This window comes from Panthera leo, chromosome B3, assembly GCF_018350215.1.
Source record: "Panthera leo isolate Ple1 chromosome B3, P.leo_Ple1_pat1.1, whole genome shotgun sequence".
Lineage (NCBI taxonomy): Eukaryota > Metazoa > Chordata > Mammalia > Carnivora > Felidae > Panthera > Panthera leo.
In genome coordinates, this window is record NC_056684.1 from 49,782,278 (window position 1) to 49,804,113 (window position 21,836).

The 21,836-nt window shown below is 36.9% G+C and overlaps 1 protein-coding gene across 1 annotated transcript in view; it reads right to left on the reverse strand.

Annotated features, from left to right (window-relative positions):
• Positions 1-21,836, reverse strand: part of UNC13C (unc-13 homolog C) — a 371,311-nt gene that overhangs the window by 107,638 nt on the left and 241,837 nt on the right. Inside the window, exons 18-19 of the mRNA XM_042941974.1 lie at positions 16,170-16,247; positions 10,867-10,944 (exon numbers count right to left, since the gene is read on the reverse strand). Coding sequence (XP_042797908.1) covers positions 10,867-10,944; positions 16,170-16,247 — 156 coding nt within the window. The remainder of the gene's footprint in view (positions 1-10,866; positions 10,945-16,169; positions 16,248-21,836) is intronic.

Consider the following 21,836-nt stretch of genomic DNA (forward strand, 5'->3'; position numbering starts at 1 on the left):
TAAGTTTCCAAGTGGGTGCAAACTAACGCCTCTGTCATGGAACCAGGCAAAAAAAAATAATAATAATAATTTCAGTTAAGTACTTGTTGTTCATCTGATCAAAATCATACCATTATAACATTAAAACAGAAGCAGTAATTATGAGGCTGAATTGCAGGTCTTTTGCAATAATAATGATTATAAATATCATACTCATCTAGTTATAAAACAATCCCTTTAGGCAGCAAATTAACCAGTTCTTGAGTTCTGCATTTCTTTATTCGTACATATAGAAGAAATTTTCCTTACTACTACAAACTTCCTTAAGTTTGTAAGAAACAATAACTTGGGCTTTTAGACTTCATTGCCTAAATTACCAACAGCACGTTTTACAAATTATTGGCTACTTTGGAAAGGTGAAAGACTACCTGATTTAAATCTTTTTCCCAAAGATTTAAAACTTAGACTGGTTCTAAATGTAATATCAAATATCAACTTGCATTTTTTATATTGTTATTTAGAGTTATTATTAAAAGGAAAAAAAACAAGCATTCAAAAGTCACGGTTAATAAATTTATTTTAAATTACAAACTGAGGGGTGCCTGGGTGGCTTAGTCAGTTGAGCATCTGACTTAGGCTCAGGTCATGATCTCATAGTTCATGAGTTCGAGCCCCAGGTCAGGCTCTGTGCTGATGGCTCAGAGCCTGGAACCTGCTTCAGATTCTGTGTCTCCCTCTTTCTCTGCCCCTCCCCAGCTGGCACCCTATCTCTGTCTCTCTCAAAAATAAATAAAAACATTTTAAAATTTTTTTAAAAATTACAAACTGAATTAGCATGTGTACGTAAACAACTTGGCTGGCAAAAAATAAAAAATAAATGCCTCCATGTAAAGAGGAATATACTCAATGAGAATTTAAATATACAGAGTAAAATTCTGAATTTATAGTAAAGCTTTTGAAACAGATTTTATCCACACTCCATGATAGGTTTTAGAATTCCAAAATCAAGGCTGGAAGGGTATGATTTTCTAATGGTCAGAATGAACTATCGTCATACATAGGTACTCTCTTGAGATTTCACACCACTGACATATTTTACACCACTGAGCTGTGATAATAAAAAAAGACTTGTCTGGAAGAGAGAGCCAGCATGCAAGCTATCTGCTAAGTTCTTCTTCCCTAAGGCCCACTTCTACTTTTCCTTTAAAAGACAATGCATCCATCACTTACTTTAGCAATTCTTGCCCTCCATGCTGCCGGCCCTGTGCTGTTAGTAGCTCTAACCCCTGCACTACCTATGCGGTTTACTACAACATCTGTACGAATCTTTCTTCTAATTGTTCTCTTATTAATCTATCTCTTCCACTGATTTCTGTCTTAGTTAACTGTCCACCCTGGGCGTCTGTCCCTGTATGCCTAGGCATTTACTAAATATTTGAGGAAGGAGGTGAGGGCAGAAAGAAGCACGGAAATTATCCCTCAAAGGAAATCTTGATACCCAGAGTGCTCCTTCTCCTTGGAGTGATAATTTGCATTGACTATTAATAGAATACTTTTGCATTTGAAATCTTTCATTCCTTAGCAACCATATATTCTGGAGTTACAAACTTAGTCCTGATTTCAAATTTTTGTCTCACTGTCAGCCCGTATCAGATTATGTCCTGATATTTGTTTAGTTCCAAAAATATGGTTACCATACCCACTCTGCATGTTTTGGTTTGTTCGTGTTTTACCAGCACACATTATTTCCCCAAGGAATGTGAAGGGAATCTATGTTATTTCAGCCTCTTAAAACAGGAATGGTTAATCCAACCATCAAGCTGTTGCTGGAGATAGAACTAGTCAGTTGGAAAGTGGCTTTAAACTCTTTCAACAGCTCAATACAAACTCTTTAAAAGAATTAAGGCTTTGCAGGAAGAAATTTTGTGTGAATTGTATTCCTGTTCCCCAGTGTTCAGTACTACCTCATCTCCTTTCTGTTGTATACACATTACTAGGCTGTTTTTCCTCCTGTTCAACTCATCAGTGTTAGAGTTCCATTATTTGCTTATCTAAACAAGTGCATATCAGGGAGGATGATCAGTCCCTGGCCTTCATCTACACAGGTCCCAAATTTTGGTCATTGGACTGGTGGGTTTCATGTCCTGAAGGTTTTTTCGGAACAATCTTTTAATAAATGCAGACACCATCACTATATCTATGAAAAGAAAGAAAGAAAGAAAGAAAGAAAGAAAGAAAGAAAGAAAGAAAGAAAGAAAAAGAAAGAAAGCAAGCTTCATTTCCAAGGAAAACAGTTCAACTTGAGCTCTTGGTTCCTTGTTTTGGATTCTGCTCAAATGTCCCTTTCTGTCTTCATTCCCCCTCATCATCATCTTCAAGACCCCATTCTATAAATGTACTCAAACAACACTTTGTTAAAATAAAAAATAGAATACAAAGACCAACTTATTTAGTACTAGCTTCTCATTGATAGCTTGCTAATATCTTTTCTTCTCTTGACCATCAAACTGTTCACAGCATAAATGTAAAACTTATAGCTTCCTTATTTCTTAAATATTGATCTCCTCTAGTGTAGTTTCTGCTCTGGACACTCCACTGAAATGTTCATGTATACATCACCAGTGGTTTCTTAATAGTGATCTCCAATGACTATTCAGCCTACTCAGCCTGCATTCACTCTTGCTTTCTCAAGCTCTTTTTCCTTATTTCTCTAGAGACTACCTTCTCTTAGCTCTCCTATTTTTCTGCCTATCATTTGTCTCTCTTTTGATGACTTTTCTTCCTCTATATACTCCCTAGAAATAAGTGTCTTTCAATTCTCCCTTCCTCGTCTCCTTTTTTTTTCCCACTCAGTGTCTCTTGAGCAATCACATCCATGCCTATGTCTTCAATTCCCACCCCTGTGTTAACAACCCCCCAAATCTCTATCTATAGCTTTAACAGGATGCCTGAGTATCATGTCTACATTCCCACATGCCTATTTGGCCTTTTCTACTTGGATGACCTAAATGTCAGCATATCAAAAATGAACGTATTACCTGTCCATCCTTAACTTATGTCTCAAATTTTGATACCATACCGTTAAGGCAGAAATGTGAAAATCATCTTTGACCCCTTTGCCTTCTACCTTCCATAGTCACTTGGATACCAAATATGACTGATAACATCTCAAATATTTTCTCCATCTGTCCTATCCTCTTCAATTTTTGATGCAGAATTATCCTCATGTAGACTCGAATGCAATCATTTCCACATTGTGTTCTTGTTTTCTCTTTTATTCCATCCTCCTAACTATTCCTAGAGTGGTTTTAATAAAGACCAAATCTGCTGGCCCTAGTAGTTGGCTTCAACAAGGGAAGTGCTTCAAGTAATTTATCACAATCTTATCTGGGCTATGTTTTTTTTGTTGTTGTTGTTAAATATCATTTCTCTCCAACCCTCCTATTTGGCCAGAATTTATACATCCTAAAATGGCTAGCTCAACTTAAAATATATGATTGAGAAATCACTGAACATTCCTTACTGAATCCAGCAGGAAATTACTCTCCTTGGAATGTCCTAAATCACCTTGCTGAGCTATGGTATTCAGCATGGGTATTGTGGAATGTTGCGTGAAATTTAAAAACATGTATGGTGTTCTGTATTGTAAAAAAAAAAGAAAGAAAGAAAGAGAGAAAGAAAGAAAGAAAGGAAGGAAGGAAGGAAGGAAAAAGAATTGTGCCCCAGGTCCACCAATGCTACACTGTCTTTTGTTTCCTTTTTTATTCCTGTTAGGAAAGACGCTCCCCAAGAACTTATCAGACCATTTTAAGAGATAGACTATGACATTTTCTTTATGCCATTCAGATTTGCATGAACTGTTATGCTAGAGTATCATTAGTTATATAAATTCATGCCTCTAACTTCTTCACTTCGAAAGTTGAACATCAGTAGCTGTCTCGCATCCTAATTAGAGAGTATGCAGTAAATCCAACTGTCATTGTGCTTCAAATCAACTGAATGCCTTTGAGATATGTTAAGTTAGGTTCTTCAGCCTAGACAACTGAAGGGGAAAAAAGCCTTTCCTTTATCCCTGTACTTTTAAGAAAAAATGATACCTTCAGACCTCATATGAGTGACAAGATCCATTCTTTTCTCTTAAACATTTTTTTCCTCTTCACCTACAACACATAGACTAAACCTCTACTCCATGGGTTTATAACAAGTGTCCTTATAACTGCAGAATTTTAGAACTAGAATGAACTTCAGAAGCCATAGAGTACAATTCCCTTTTACAAGTGGAAAAACCAAGGCGTGGACAATGTGCCATGCTTCATGATATATTTTGGGGACATATGAGGACTGAGAAGCAGCAGTCTAAGAAGCCATATTTTTTTAAAGAAATTCTCTTCTGCAAATGCTCATTAAAAATTAAACAAGTAAAATAACTTGATTGAGAAGGAACACTGGGCTTATTAGCTCCATCTATTGGCTGACTAACCATGAATATGGACAGAGTAAGATTAAGTCAGGAGAAGAAAGGAGGCACAAAATTTATGTTCAGAATTTATTCTATAAAAAATGCCTTTTTGCCCTGTTTCACTCTGTCTTTCCCATTCTGCTACTCACATTAGGGAATCCATTCACCCATTAGGCACTGTGAACACAGTCTGTTCAATCAACTGAACTGAGTACCTGTTGAACATCAGTCCATGGAGACAGAATTCCCTCAGTGAGCCATTTGCATGAAGTGCCTGAGGTCCCTTTCAATCAAGTAGGAGAAGAAGGGGGATTGGCTGGGTTAGAGAAGTAAATTTTCCTAGTTTGCATTGATTTATGGGTTGTGAAGGCAAACATAAACAGTCAAAGAGGATCACAAGACAATAAAATAGGTCTATTATAGAAACTGGCAGTTAAGCTCTATTTTTTTTCTCCCTCCTGGCTGTGGCTTGAATTCTCTCTCAAGTTCTCTTAAGGTTCAGAGACAGGTTAGTTTAAATAAAGACTTGATGGCACAGAGGCGACCCTATGATTTCGTGGGAATGCTCTGGGGAATGAGGTTAACAAGCAGTACCCGCCTGAGTTTTTATTTCATCCTGACATGGGTCACCCACCCAGAAACTTCTCAACCTAATAGATGGCACCTTTTCTTCATTTCACAAGCTTAGCAGTTAGCTGAATTTTACTTGGTAGCAGTGCTAGATTCTTAATCATACTTACTAAATCACCTCAATGCAATTTGCCCCTCTGGCCCTCATTAGTCTTTTAATTTTCTATTAAGTCCGATTTGTTAACTGCAATCATAGAGATGGTTCAGAGGAGAAAGAAAGCAGGCAACAGCTGCCTGCCATCAAAATAAAAGGCCACTACTTCAAACATTCAGTTCCCCTTGTTATCTGCTGCCATAAAACTAAAAATAGCTGCTTGCTTTTACCGAATTCAGCCAAATGACATCCCACCTTGGAGCTCTATTTACACATGAAGAGACTAGAAGTTTCACCTTATTCTTTGAATTGTTGCAGGATAAGATTTAACAAGTACAGCTTTCATTTAAAGGATATTTTCAAATTTGCAAAGTGTTGGGGAGGAGGTTCCACTCCCAAACATTATTACTTTACTTGTTCTGACTTCACTAATAAACTTCCTGTCTCAACTACTGCCCTACAGATTTAGTGACTATAAGTGGCAACAATAGACCCTTCTACCAAATAGAAAAAAAATCTTTGCAAATTGCTTTAGACAACAATTTTAGAACTAAAAGGAAGAGATGACTAATGTAAATTGTTTATTTTATTATCTAAGACGTCTGATACATATTTTATAATTTACTTTTTAATGGCTGGAAAAGAGATGAAAACAGTACACCGATTGTCACTAATGTATTAACTAGTGAGTGGTATCTCTATTTACATTAAGGACAAAAGGTGAGACACATCAGAAACCTGAACATAAAGCTTAGCCTCCGTACAACCACACCTTTCGACAGGGTTACATATAAAATGTAAGCATAAAGTCTAGAATGTTTTAAAAAATTCTGAGTATTTGTTTAGTATTGCAAATTGGTCACCTATGTTTTTGGATCACTGCATTCCTTAATACAAACATTTGCCTGTACCATTGCATGCTGTGTCTGGATCCATTCCAACATGTCGAGTCCTCTGTGTTCTCAAGATTCAAAACATATTAAGTAGGTCAGTGAGGTGTGTGGCACAGATAAGACAAAGGAGGCTCTGAGCCATTTCCTAATTACCTGGTTGCTGTTCTAAGAGCACAGAGCCATAATTCTCAAAATGTGGTCCCCTGAGCAGAAGCGTTAGCATCAGCTGGGAATCTGTTAGGAATGCAGGTCATCAGGCTCCACCCAAGACCTTCAGAATCAAAAAATCTGGGGATGGAATTCAGCAACGTGTTTTAACCAGCTACCCAGGTAGTTCTGATGCATGCTGAAGTTACAGAAGTACTAGTGTGAAGCATTGTTTCCTTTAAAGCAGTGCTATTCAATCCCCTGTTGCCAGCAAGTATAATTTTGAAAGGATAATGCTAAGTAAAATATGATAGGGGTTAATTTCCATCCTCTCTGGTGGGGATTTGCTTAGCTGAAGACTAAGTCCTTACAGCTAATCGGTTTTACAGTGAATTTCAATCAGCGACATGCATTATACTTGAGTCAGATGCAGTTTCTAATTCATCAAATTCATCATTAAACAGTGGAAAAGGATATAGATAAGGCTTTCCTGAAACAAAAGAATAGTTACATTGCTCATTAAAATACACACATGTTTAGGATAGGTGGTGTTATGTTTCAGATTCCATGGCCCTGTTCAGGAAAGTTTACCACAGTGAAATGAGTCAAGAGATTCAGTTATTTTTGAGACATAGCAATGAAAATATTACCGATGTATCTAATTAGTCTGCTTTGTGGCCAGGAGAGTAAGAGAATATAGCTAAGGAAACAAATGCCCTTATTCCCCTCACTTAATGATGGCTGACTTCTAGCATCTGAAGTACTGTCAGTAAGTTAGCAGGCTTATGGATAATTATGAATTCTACCACTCAGGACAATTGCACCAATGCAATATCATGAAGGAGTAATGCCTCTTCTGCTTACACAGCACAGTCATAATTTTCTAAATCAATTACTACAAGTTCTCCAGAGTTTCATAACCCATATCTTATGGCTTCCTGAAATGAAATGAAATTTCAGATCATCTGATTTTCTTTTTCATGTATTTATACAAATTAGATTGCAGGGCAAGGAAATGCAACCGAGTCCTTTTTGTAGGTGAGGGCAATATATTTTTATGAAAAAATAAATACAAGGTCTGTATTTATTTCAAATTGCTCTGAGCTGAGTTATACTCATAAAATAATTAAGCTATTAAAATAATGTAAACCAAAGTATATGTGTTTTTCTTTTGAGGTATTTCAGCTATTAGAGAATAATAAAATGATCATTCACAATAATGAAAATAAGTACCTGACATTCTGATAATCATTTTGCTGTTACTGTGTTACAAAGGGACCGATAATGCAGTATGGGGATTGTGGTGCACATAATTTAACTTCTAGCTCAAGTCAATCCATACTGTGGGTTGGCTACTTTATTTTAGTATAGTGTGTCCCAAAACAATATGCACATGAAAGAATCACATGGCATGCTTTACTAAAAAGAAAACAGACTCTGGGCCTCATTCTTAAGGTTACGTTTGCTTCATGGCTTGTGTGACTTACTATATTTTTTATATTCTCTACAGTAATCACAAAGTTGTTATGCCAAAACATGCTCTTAATTTTTATGCAAGGAAGCATGTCAGAAAGTCACAATAGAGGAGAAAAAATTTAGCGGTTTGCTTTTCTTTTTCTAAGTAGGGCACTAGGAAAAAAAAAACAATGTGCCCACATGGTCTCTGGGGTATCGTGCAGGCAGGCAGTAATGGTGTCTACACAAGGACTGCTTTTGGAGCCACTGACATATGCCAAGACTGTCAGAATGTCAGGTCATGTTTCAAACTGGGACTCCATTAAGACAATGTTTTTTTACACCTAGAAAAAGGTTTTAAACATTATTTCCATCTCCACAGGGAAAAGAGGCTGATCCTGGACAGAGAGCGCAGCCGCGCTGCCCCTACAGTGGTGGGGCTAAAGCGGCAGAGAGCTGCAGCATTATGCAGCGGGGCGTGTGGGCGGCGGGCACTTTGCAGACGGTATGAGACGCAAGCCATGCCGCTGCTAGGAGCCAGCTAATGAACACAGAGTAAACCATTTTGAGCAAGTGCACAATCATTAATCATTTGCTAATTAAGAGTTTTTGTAGCAAGAAGTGCACATCCTAGCACAGGTGGTAGGGGACAAACTATAAGAAACTCCTAAAAAGAAGAACTAGACAGGGAAGCTTCCCTTAGCAAGACCAGTCCCGGTGTTACCACCAGTTCCACTGTTGAGAGGAAGACTGGCGTCAGTACACAATGCATTACCTTTAAAGGCCACTGAGCATGCCCGTATTAAGTGCTGTATAAACTTCTCATAGTGAGGGGTAAATTCTGTCATTCTCAATAAAATCCTCTTTATCTTTATAACAGCTCCAAGTTAAGGAGCCCATTTAGATAGTGCCCTATGTAGCTAACTGGATTGGAAGGGCTCTGCCTATAATTTTGAGATTCTGGTGCCCAAAGGAGGATGAGCGTAGCAACTAGCAACTCTTAACATAAATCTGCAGAATGACGATTCTTTCTCTCCTTTCTCTCTGGAGGCTGAATGTTATACCCACACTTGGGTTGAGGTCTTGCTCCCTCCTGACCATCCATACCAATGGCAATGCTAACACTTTTTTTTTTTTTGTAGCAGATGATGAGGTGAAAATGGAAAATAATAAGATAATAAGAAATTGTTCTTAGAAAGGGGACAGAATATCAAAAGATGATAAGGAGAGGGAGGGAAGGGATGAATAATATTTAAATGCAGGAAAAGAAAAGAACTAGGGTCCATGCTGTTCTCCTAAAAAATTACATTGTTAGAAACTAGATATTCATTCCATTCACTTAATTGATTTTTCCCTTTAAATTATGTATGAGGAGTTTAGCAACTGGCCTTGCAAGAGTGATAAAGGTAGAAGGCACCAACCTCAGTATTTCCATCTTCATTATGTTCTCCAGTAAGAAGAGTTGTGTGATTTAGCTATAGAGTTGTAGCTAAATTTACAATGTGAAACCGGTACATTTCAAATTGGCAATTTTATGTGGAGTAAAGAATCCATTCTTGTTTGGTGTACAAGGTGCCCCATAACATTTTTGGTTAGCGCGTGGCTTGGCCCACAAAGCTTCCTTAAGTACAGGTCTGATCTGTCTTGTTAATATTCAGTCAGCAGTATATGACTCACATTAGAATCCAACCATGGAATAGTAAGGAAATAGAAGTAGCATTAGGATAAATTCCTGGAAATATGGCATTTTAAATATAACTTTATCCTTACATGATATGTGGTCTTAAAAATTCAGTAAAAGACGACAGAATTCCCCCCCCACACAAGAAATCAGTTATTTCTTCACAATGCTTCTAACAGTAAGTGAACTTAAACTCTGAATATAAAACATCACTAAAATTAAAACGGCAATCTCCAGCTATGATCCTCAATTGCTTGTGTTCACCTAATTCAGCAAAATAATTCAAAAGCGAGATTGATGCCCTCATACTGTGCAAAAGGCACTAACACATGATAGGGAATGGAGTCTTATTTTATACAAAATAAACTGATACTGTGGTTTAAAAATCAGAGTTCATTTTTTAACTATTCCATCTCTGCACGCATATCCTAGTGCTTCTGATTTGTAGGCTGCTAAGCAGCAAATTCAGTTTTCAAAAGACTGAGTCTCTAAGATAGCAAAAAAAGGGAAGGAAACGTACAAATGTCTCCATGGGGTTAAAAGCAACATCATATGTGAAGAAGCCCAATGTTAAAAGAAGCATTTTCAGCCTTGTACATTTAGAAATAAAAGGGATCTTTGCTTTGAAGTCCAAACTTGCTTCGCGTACATCTCTGACCCTTACCTCAATAAGGAACACTGTAACTAAAATCCTCAACAGAAATATCTCTACATTCTAGTGGCCCTTGGGGTTGTTTTAGGGAGGGGGAGTGGTGGGAGAATGCCAGCTGCATGAACCTTTCCCTCTCAGCACCAACTCTGGTCCCCAAGTCCCTGGACGCTCATGTTGGTGTGTGAAAGGAAAGACCATGGCAAAAGCAGGAGGCAGGTGCACAACTACTATTTCACTGTCTGCTTGATCCAAATGAGCGAATGAGAATAAATAAGTGCGATGGTCTTTAGGTCTGGGGGGAAACAGCCAGAAAAGGGTAAGATGCTTGCTATCACAAACCTCATAAAAGAATCTTTCTCCTTCCTTCTTCTGCTCAGGGAAATGCAAGTCAAAGATGTTGGACAAAGACACGACACATTACAGAAACAGCACACAACACATTTTGACAGATTTTTAGATGTGAACAAGAAACTGATGCATCAAAACCACTAGGGCCACAAAGCACATTTCAGAGCAAACATTGATATCAGGTTGACATTGTGCAATATGGTGAAAAAAAAAATCCGCAGTTTGTATAATTTTACAGATCATTAGCATATATAGATTTGTGTGTATAGCACTCTCTCTGTATACACACTACAAAAGGCTACTGACCATCTCCCCCCTCCCATTCACACTTCTAATGCATCACTCAAATATTCTGTTGTGTATAATGGTCACCTTATTGTTAATGATATTTTAGATTATTAGCCATGTCCTCTTCTGTTGTTAACCCATGTAAAAAACTTGATTATGTCACTTTCCATAGCAAAGAGCTGTGCTGCTAATGATCTCTAAATAGATATTTGGCAAATGCAGGCATAAAAATATACCCACCTCTTTCCCTCCCATGGATTCAAACATTTTTTCCAGCTGGACCCGCAATTGTTGAATATTGTTCATCAATATACAGGGCTTGAAGTAAAGCAAACAACAAAAAAGATGGTGTGAGAATCTTTTATACATGAAATTATTGAATGAGTTTACCTTAAATGTGATAAATATACAATCATCACTGAAGTATTATATCTGGCAAAGAGAATAATTCTGCTATTTTGATTATACTTCTTAAGAGTCAAGAATGGAAGAGGGAAATATTATCACTTTGGGGAATGCAATTTAATAATATATCAGACAATAAACTATTGGGGACTTAATTACTAATCTTTCTTTTGCTCTTAATATTGAGCCAAATTCTCTTTTAAAGATTTACTTTAAGAAAAGGTATCGAAATTGTGGTTTATATACACAATGGAATACTATGTGGCAATGAGAAAGAATGAAATATGGCCTTTTGTAGCAATGTGGATGGAACTGGAGAATGTGATGCTAAGTGAAATAAGCCATACAGAGAAAGACAGATACCATATGTTTTCAGTCTTATGTGGATCCTGAGAAACTTAACAGAAGACCATGGGGGAGGGGAAGGAAGAAAAAAGGTTAGAGAGGGAGGGAGCCAAACCATAAGACACTCTTAAAAAATGAGAACAAACCGAGGGTTGATGGAGGGTGGGAAGGGAGAGAGGGTGGGTGATGGGTATTGAGGAGGGCACCTGTTGGGATGAGCATTGGGTGTTGTATGGAAACCAATTTGACAATAAATTTCACATTAAAAAAATAAAATAATGAAATAAATAATTAAAAAACACCTTATTCTTAAATTCTGACACTCTAAAAAAAAAGAAAAGATATCAGTTTAACGTTTCCATTATTTCGCCATTTAAAAAACAAAATCACCATCTGAATTTTAAAAATCCAAGGAGGAGGGGCGCCTGGGTGGCTCAGCCGGTTAAGCGGACAACTTCGGCTCAGGTCATGATCTCTCCGTCCGTGAGTTTGAGCCCCGCTTCGGGCTCTGTGCTGACAGCTCAGAGCCTGGAGCCTGTTTCAGATTCTGTGTCTCCCTCTCTCTGACCCTCCCCCGTTCATGCTCTGTCTGTCTCAAAAATAAACGTTAAAAAAAAGTTTAAAAAAAAATCCAAGGGCGAAAAAGAAAAAAAAAGACATCTTTAATAGATTCTCTTTGGCTATAGACAAAGTCCACACATTGGTATTCAAGGCCCTTAGTTATCTGGCTCCAAATTAGGTTTTCCTTCCCATCTCTGTCTACCGCAGGTAACTTTCCCCTCTAAGCAGCTTTTCCCCCCAAAACACCTGTGCTTTCCAGACTCCAACTTGGCTTAGCATGTGGCCTCTTCAGTTTCACCTCTTTGCCTATTTGAATCATATCCATAATTCCAGATTTGAGCTTTCTCTTTCCCACACTATATCCTGTTGTCACTCACTTGACATTTGTTTTATTTAACTTTATATTGCTTTTCACTGTCTCACCCACTGACCTTAAATGCACCGTACATGCTGCTGTGTCCTCTGCTTTTTCTTACTCCCAAAGTACCACACAGAGCCTTACACAGAATATATGTTTAAAAATGTTTTTGACTCCATGTTTCCAGGCAGGCAGAAATATAACAATAACATAAAGATGGAGGGCTCTGTGACAGGACTAGATGTGGCCTTAGAATAATAGGAGTTAATTTATAATTGGAAAATAGAATTCAGAATAGTTATAGAATAATTTAATATTTGTCGCATACTGATTCTGAAAAGCCAGTTGACTGGGGGGAGGAAAACAGTGAAAGAAAAGAAAGTGGATATATCTTCCAAGTTGCTGGGAAATGAGCCAATAAAGAATTAGACGCATATAAAGGACTTACAGGACATCAGAGAGGTGTTAGCACTCCTCAGTGGAAAGATTTTATTAATGCTGTAACCACATTACTGACCTTTGAAAAACTTTCTACTTGATTCTTAAAGTGACCACATTCTAACTTCAATTTATGAAAACAATTTTAAACTTTGATTCTCTTCCCTTGATTCTGGTCACATAAGTATTGTATGTCTCTAACACAGATATTTGAGATCCATGTGCCATAGATTCTGTTCAGTAAGCTGAACCACAATGTTCCACCAATGATTCTGATCCCCAGATGTGACTGAGAGCCACTTGATCTAGGCTTATCCTTTCCACTACATGCATAGTCAAAGTTTTTCGGGGATTCAGCATCTTGACTCTAAGGCAACAAACTGAATCTCCACTTAGGGCCAGAGTCATTGGGACTTTCTTTTTTTCTTTTCTTTTCCCTTCCTTTCTTTCATTTTTTTTTTTTTTTTAAATTGCAGAGGGGGAAGATTTGGCTTGAATCTGGCCATCTTACCAGGGAGGAAATGAAGGTCAAAAAAAAAAAAAAAAAAAAAAAGACCATGACTCTTATTGAGAAGCAGGAAGAGTAGATGGGTAAAAGGTTGTATCACCCTGCTCCCCATGGGTCTAAGTTAACTAGGTGGTCTCTTCTATGATTATTTGATATTGGCATTCAAGCTTATCTTTTTTGGCACATATAACAGTACTTTAGTAACAGTTGTATGAGCACAAACCAACCTCCAAGCCTTTTTATATGACCATTTCCAATGGAAAAGAACAACTAAGAAACAAAATGGACTGTGTGCTCACTTAGCATGGATTGCTATTGGCGTCAGGTAAGGCTACATTAAAAAAAAAAAGATTCAGTTATTCAGAGAGAGATAAAAATAAATATGAGACTCTCCTCTTTCATTAAGCTTTCTCTGACTTTGAAATGTCCAATTATCAATTTTATTGAATCAATTTACCAAATCACTACTGAGACCTGAATCTAACTTACAGCTAATCTGGAAACAGCTTTTATTTTAAGCACCTCCATGGTCACTGAAAACAAAACAAAACAGCTAACATGTACAGGAAAGGGAACATTAACCCAATTCAGAGGTATCATTTGTTGATGAGTTTAGTTAGATAAAAGAACCTATGTTCAAGCTGTAATCTTTTTATTTGTATATAATTTGGCTTTTCCCCTAAAAATATCATAATGCATTTTGTCATATCTAAATCTAGAACAAAGTTAGGAACCTTAACTACAGTGAATATGAAAGTTAGTTATGTTGGGACTATGGCCATTTCTACATCACTTAAAGGGTGTTTCTGAGCTGAAAAAGATTTTCAAAAATATTCAAAATAAAGTAATTCTGATTTATATATGTTGTGTTGCTGTATTTTGGAGTACAGGGACAACAGATTAAAAAAACTTGTGATCCATTTTCAATTTAAAACAAAGTTCTAACTTAAAAAAATTTAGAAAAAATTATTCTGTCATTTTAACTATCTAACATTCTAACATTTTAACTATCATCTTTAATTCTGACCCCTGGGAAAGCATGTTATGGTTATCTCTTAAAGGATGTCTCTATTTTTTTTTTTTTTTTTAGAGAGAGAGAGAGAGAGTGCAAGCAGGGAAGAGGGAAGAGGGCAGAGGGAGAGAGAGAGAGAGATTGAGAGAATCTTAAGCAGTCTCCATGCTCAGTGCTGAGCCTGACACGGGGCTGGATTCCAAGACCCTGGGATCATGACCTGAACAAAAATGAAGAGTCAGACACTCAACTAAGCCACTGAGGTGCTCCTGGATGTCCCTCTTTAAAAGTTTCTAGGTCAATTTGCAGAAGAAATAGGTATATGGGCATAAATATACTGGGGGGGGGGGGGAGAAACAACTTTTGATGTTCTTGATATTGAAAGAAACCTATAATAGTTCTATGTACATGCATAAATGTACAAAGGAACCTCTTCAATTTATCTCAGCTGAAAGCATAACTAATCAGGTAATTGCCGTTCTTTCACGGAAAAGCGAAAATGATGTTTGGCATTTGAATGAGAGTCTAAGACTTATTAAGATACCAGGAACTAGGAAAGAAAAGCATTGAGGAAAAAAGTTCTTGTGCTGTAATATTTGCAAGAGTATTTATTCTCTTTCTTTATAAATACTTGATTTTGAAAAGTATAAAATATACAGACAAAATACAAGTAATAATAAACATTGATTTATGATTTTTTTCTCCAATGTTTTTAAAAATAAAATATACTATAGAATGTTACCTCATAATACAGTGAAAGTCTGCAGGAGTCCTTAAGGCTAATTTTCTTTTCTGAATGACAAGAATTATCCTTGGTAATTCATAGCTACCTTTCAAAATGTTCAACTGGCTATCCTAATATAATCAGAATTTTTTTATGAAATTACCTGGCATTGTTTTTGATTTTCATCATAATATATTTCAAATGCATTATAAATTTAATTATAAATATATGCCTTGAGTAAATCAATATCTTGCCTATTAGAGTATTTATAATCAATGGCAGTTAGAAATCACTGCTGGATATCTGGGAATTTTCATAAAATTTCTAGGCAGCATAAAAATTTAAGAGAAAGAAGTATCTTCTGGGACCCTCAAGAACCATTAAGACTGACATATTAATGAGCTGTCAGCCAGAGATCAATGAGGTTTCAGTGGGAATTCTATTTTAGGTTTGCCTGATAGTGGGAACTAATTTTTTAAGGGGGGGGGGGCTGGTTTTCCTCTTTAAAAATCTAGTACTAACTTTTGTAATATATTTTTTCAGTGTTCAAAAAAATTCCTATAATGTTGCCAATATATTTCTCCTAATATTACATATGGTGAATAGGAAAGATTTCACCTTCCACCATAGAATAAACACAGATTATTCTCTAAATCACTTTAGTTTATCTTACTTCCCTTTGTGCTTTTTATTAAGGTGCATTGCTGGTTTGAATTTATAAAGATTTCCTCAATCATCCAAAAAATAAAAGGCTAAGTTAATAACTTGGAGTAGAAATCAGAATCATTTCTTACTTTAACTATCTTTCTCAATTTATTTGAAAACCAAAAGATAAATTATACTCACTTTGGTACTGGAGGCCAAACTACTCTATTTGTGTCGATCTAAACAACTTTTTAATTCCTAGTTTAATGTTTTATGATTATGTGGGTTTTTAATTGTTTATGTGAATCTTGTTCCTCACGATCATGGAAAACCACAAGTTGGCTGACCTTGAGATGCTCTTAACCTTTCTCTGATTCTGTAATGTAACCAGTTCAGGACTCCTAGAGAAGTTTTCAAACTGTTTCTAGAGATCCCTTATTCCCTATTATCCTTGAAAACAGAAAGAAAACAGGAATTTCTCCTGCTTACTTATTGGTTTAAAAAAGTACATCTCAACAGGATAACATGAAGGCAGGGTTTTACTTACCACATTTTCCTTATCGCAGTATGAACTGAAATCACTCGATACAATCGCAGCATATTGAAGCAGTACTTTATTGATAGTCTGGGGAAAGAATTGTAAAATGTATCCAGTTATGCACACACTACCCAGTTTACTGCTAATCAGGCCAACTTTTCTTTTTCAGCTACAAGGGGGCCATAAGCAGTGATTAAATCTATGCCCTTGCCAAAAGAAGCATCTCAAACTTTTACGTTTAGATGAGAATTTGTGGTATTTCTGAATACCTGTGAAAGATAATCCACATGAATTAATTCAATTGTAATATAATCTCTCTAGCATAAAATTCTTTTTTCTTAAAGATTTTATTTTTAAGTAATCTCTCTATACCCATTGTGGGGCTCAAACTCATGACCTGAGACCAAGAGTCACATGCTCCACTGACTGAGCCAGCCAGGTGCCCCATAAAATTCTTTATTTGTAACTTAACTAAATACTCCAAAGATATACGATTTTGTGACAACCTCCTCTATGATTGGATGCTTATTACTTAATGACAATAACACTCCTTCCCTTAGGCCCCAAACAACCTGCCTTATGCTTTGACTCCTTCCTCATGGTTTCTAGTTCCTACACCCCTCTCACTCTTATCACACATACATATACCATGCCCAAAGTCTCTGTGCTGGTCATTTTCTCAACTTTCTACCATGTTCCTAAATACCTTCTACAATTATAAGTGGGATCAGAGCATTCCTGTGCAAGTCACTTAGCAATGGATATTTTCAGTAATTTTCTATAAGGAGCCTTACTAATATCAAAGACCACCTATGGAAACCTAAAACTTCAGCTTTTGTTGTATCACACGATTTCAATACATTTAACTTAATTTACTAAATTATTTATTGACAAATTATTTTCTAAAAAATGTCCCATTTTTGCCTTCTTTCTGTCCTCTTCATCCTAATTCCACATTTTCCTTCTCCATTTAATAAATGTTTCTCAGCTTAAGGATGCCCTCTGCTTCCACTAGTTATGCAAAAATAAGGAAAAACAAACACATTTTGTTAAATTTTATTTCAGTTACTCAAAGATATATTGATGCATTTGTATCCTACTTTTACTCACATAGCTTGAATTATCCTAAGCCAAATGTGGACATGATTTTCTTAGGAGAGAATGCAATAATAATTATAGATATATACTATCTCTTCTTATAGAAAAGGACAGCTTTTCTTTTTTGTGCAATATATTAATCTGAATTTTCTTTGAATGGCTCAAAATAACTCAGGAAACACCCTAAACATCTCTCCTTCAACTCAACTCCTTAATCTATAAACCTGAATTCAAATGGAACTATGAACTTGTTTTACAGATGTCTAAGACCATAGTGAAAACCTGAAATTAGGGGAAACATGCAGAAATAAAATTGATATTTTGTGGAAGTACAAAGCATGTTGATAATAAGTGTCAATTTAAATAGACAGTTGGTCTTGGAAAATATAAAATCTTACGAAGTGGGAGACCAATAGATCTAGGAAAACAGATGGCTGATCAGACTGAAGCATCTTCCAAATGCAGCTGTTCAAATTTTACTCTATATATAATGCTGAAAATGACTTTGGGACTTACCTAAAAAGTACTACTTCTCTTGTACATACGAACACTGCTTTCAATTTGCAGGTTCTAATGATTGTACAAGCGCTAAGAATCATTTCACTGCGATATAAAAACAAAGCAAAGTCTGAATTGAGGATCTTGTTGCAACTCAGAGACTATAACTTGCTCCAGATAAAGTTTGGAGAGGGGAATCCAGATATTCAATTCAGATTATTCTCAAGGTATCCCCCATGGTCTGACATTTGACTCTTCTTTATAGGAAAGCCCTAGTCTGTTGAATTCCCACTTGGGGACAACTGATCCTAGGATCTTGTATCTACTAACCTACAGACGCCAGTGGTTAGCAAATGAGAAGGAGCTGTGGGTAAGGCCAAGAGCTCAGCCATGTAGTATATGGTGTAGGGCCTTGTGCCCATAGGAGTTGTAGATACACTGACTATAACAATATCTACTTCTTTACTAATGTACAAAGTATACCTGAAGGACAGGCTTCATGTACATTTTAGAGGCAACTTAAATTTCATTCTAATTTATTCAACAAAATAAAACCTTATCAGGTATTAATTGTTTAATACTAGTAAGCAGTTGCATGAGACATACCTTCCTAAGACACATCTCCAGCTGTATCACAAGCTTTGCCTAGGAGCTTGCTAGAAGTGCCAGTTCTCTGGTACTACTCCAGGTCTACTGAATCAGCAACTCCGGTGTTTGTTAATAAGCCTCCAAGGTGATTCTGCTGCAAGCTAAAGTTTGAAAACCACAGTCCTAACTAACGTAGAGTAGGGTGTAGGTGAACTCTTCAGAGAGAACCTGTTGATGGAAGGTGTACCTAGCAAAGCCTGGAAGACAGAACTTCCTTCTGACTGTGTGAATTTAGTTCAGGATTTTATCTTTATGGGACTCTTGTGGCCTCAGAAATGGGGACAGCAGAGAGAGAGAGAGAGGCAAGAGTCTAACAGAAGCTGTTTCCATTCTGTTCTATAATAAAATACAGTTTATATGAAGACAGAGTCACGAGGTGTAGATGATTCTCTTATGGATGCAGTAAAGGAATTGCCATTCAAAGAGCTCCAGATGAAATAAAATGAAATTCTAATAGGATTGTGGCAATGAAGCTAGGGATTCTCTACATTTAAAGGATCAGACAGGATTATCCAAATATCTCCCATCTGCAATCTGCTCTCATTTGACATGCAGCTACTGGTATTACTAAGTGAGATAGTGATCAATTACCCAAAGTCATTATGATCTCCTGAGCTAATGGCATGCTCTTGAAATGGGCTAAATATCCTGTCAACACCACCAGTAGGTCCATCTAGGGTATTACTCTTGCAATCAGTAAGATAAGAGCCCTGGTTCAAAATCCATCTTTTCAGCCCCACTTTAGTTATGGAACATTCAGGATTAGAACAATGCATGGAGGATAAGAAGTATGCTATCTAGTAAGTGACATCAGAAATGTCACTTCAGTGATTTACAGCACTGTATTTTAATGCATGCAGCGTAAGATAGAATCCAGAGAGTTGCCTAGGTTTGGCTCAAAGGTTGAAAATAAATGGTGAGTTGCTGCTTTCTGACTTATCGATTGATTTGTGATGATACCAGATTGTGGAGGTAGTAATGCTCAGTGGTTACAAGCACTTTATCCATACCATTTCTAGGTGGGTGCCTTGTTTGAGTTACTGAAACTTTCTAAGCTTGTTTCATCACTGGAATTATTAGGAAAACTAAGAGTATCTGTGTCATGGGGATGTAGTGAATAATAAGCAAGACAAAATATGTAAAGTGATAAGTACATAGTGATGGTCAATTAATTATCAGTAAGTTTGAAAATTAGGATTACATTCCCCAAGAACAAGGAATACGTGTGTCTCATTCACCATAGTGCCCCTAGTCCCTGGAAACTCAATAAAAACAAAAAGAAAAACAAAAACCAGCCAGAATCATAGCCAAAAGTCAACATTCATTGGTTTGTTTTTAATAATGAAGATATCATTGCTTCATATCTCTTGTTTTAATTAAACTGCTCATATTTACCAAGAGCAGCAATATAGCCATAGAAATGTTCACTGCCCACATGCACTCTTTGCCTGTCATCAGAGCTATGAAATGTGAAGCATCTCTTTGGTATATTCAGTTTTACGTATGCTTTCATAAGAACAAATCATTCCTTTAAATCCCATTTTAGAATGCTCAGTCTTCCCAAACGTTTGCTGTTATCATTTTTGATGTCTTTTCTCTGGGAGGTTTAAATCAATGTAAGTTCCAGGAAAAGAATATGATTTCAATATTCTGACACAAGGATCCTAATTCTAAGAAGGATAGGGTTTTTAAGACCAATGGTCACATGTAATGAAAGAACACCAATTCTAATAGTCTGACATGGCTGTGAAATACCTAATTATATTAACCATAAAGTCCCAGTTTTCATTTTTATGATTTTTAAAAATCATTCCAACAAAATAGAATTTATTTTTCAATGAAATTACCCATTTCTACTTTCCCAGAAAAGGTTTATTTTCTCACATTATTGCCTCATGATAATAATTGGGTAGTATTGAATTTACATGGATTGAGCAAATTTTAGTTATGTAAATTTTTTTTATTGTGCCAAAAAAAAACCTCACATTTCCTCAGTGACACATGGAGCCTAATTCTTTTCTCCTCACTTCAGAGAATGTGTTTTCCTGTGTGTGATTCTAACATAACTCTCTTTGTAATCTCCCACTTCTTTATACTTTCCTCCAGCCCACTTGCTTATACCTTGGGCAGTCTAAACACGGCTGGGTGCAGCTTCACAGCTGCAGAAAGGTCAAAACTACCAAGGAGCAGAGGGTGGTCTGAGGCCCAAGGCCTTGACCCCTAGTGGAGCTTTCATTCTGCTCTTGATACTTACATGCTTCCGGCTTACATAACCTGCTACATGACCACTCTGAGGGTGAATCCTGGTTACCTTTCTCATAGAGTGCACAATTACAATAGCATGTTACTAAATATATTAGCTCTGAGATTATTAAACTCTCAAATGACCCTTCTTCCACAAGTCCCACAGAGTTCCAAGAATAGCATGTGACACACTTTTTTCTACAGTATCCCTAATGACCCCCTTTCATTCTTCTCTTGGCAGGCACCCAAAATGCAGCTGTTCATCGAGAAAGGACTTTCTTAGAGAATTTTTTTAGAGTAATTCTCCCGCAGAGCTTACTGCAGATTTTACCACGCTGGGAGGTTGAAATCAGCTGCTACCAACAGTTTCCTCTAGAGATGATCAAGAGAAATGATTTTTAGCTATTATCGTTAAAAGCAGGAGATTACTTTAGCCTACCTAATTAACAGATGAAGACTAGAGTTCAAAATACTTGATGGGACACAAATAATGTAATACAGTGTAGGCTGACAGTTTATCTACCTAAAAGTCTTCACTGGCATCTCATTTTCTTTCCTTCCTTTCTTCCATCCTTTCTTCTTCTCTTTCTCGTTCCTTCCTTCCTTTCTTTCTTGCATCTATCTACCTACCTACCTACCTACCTATATATCTCACAGTTCCTACTTTCTACTAAAAGAAGTTTGGCCACTTTGCCTGTTCTTCAAGACTTCTTACAATGAGGATCTAAGCTTCCAATTCTAGTTCCATCAGCTCTCTATGAGTCCTATGTTCTCTCTTCTTTGGGATCTCTCAGGCTAAAATCCCAATCACAGAATGACAGAGGGTGACAAAGACTCTTTCCTTGACCAAACTCCAGCCAGCCTCCTCTGAGCCCTCTTCTCAACCAGCCCTCAACCTTGGCATCAAGACTTGAACAGAACAGTAACTGTTTCTAGCAGTTCAAAGGCACCTCTCTGGGATGATCCGAGGGCCCCTTGAAGTGCCTACCTGAGAAAACTAGCTAGTGTCTTTATAAGAAAAGCAAATTTGGGTACACAAATAAACACCAGGGGTGCATGTGCACAGAAGAAGGATCACATGAGGACCCATTAAGAAGGCTGACATCCCTGAGCCAAGGAGAGAAGCTTCAGAAGAAACTAAATCTGCTGATACCTTGATCTCAGTCAGACCTCTAGCCTCCAGAACTG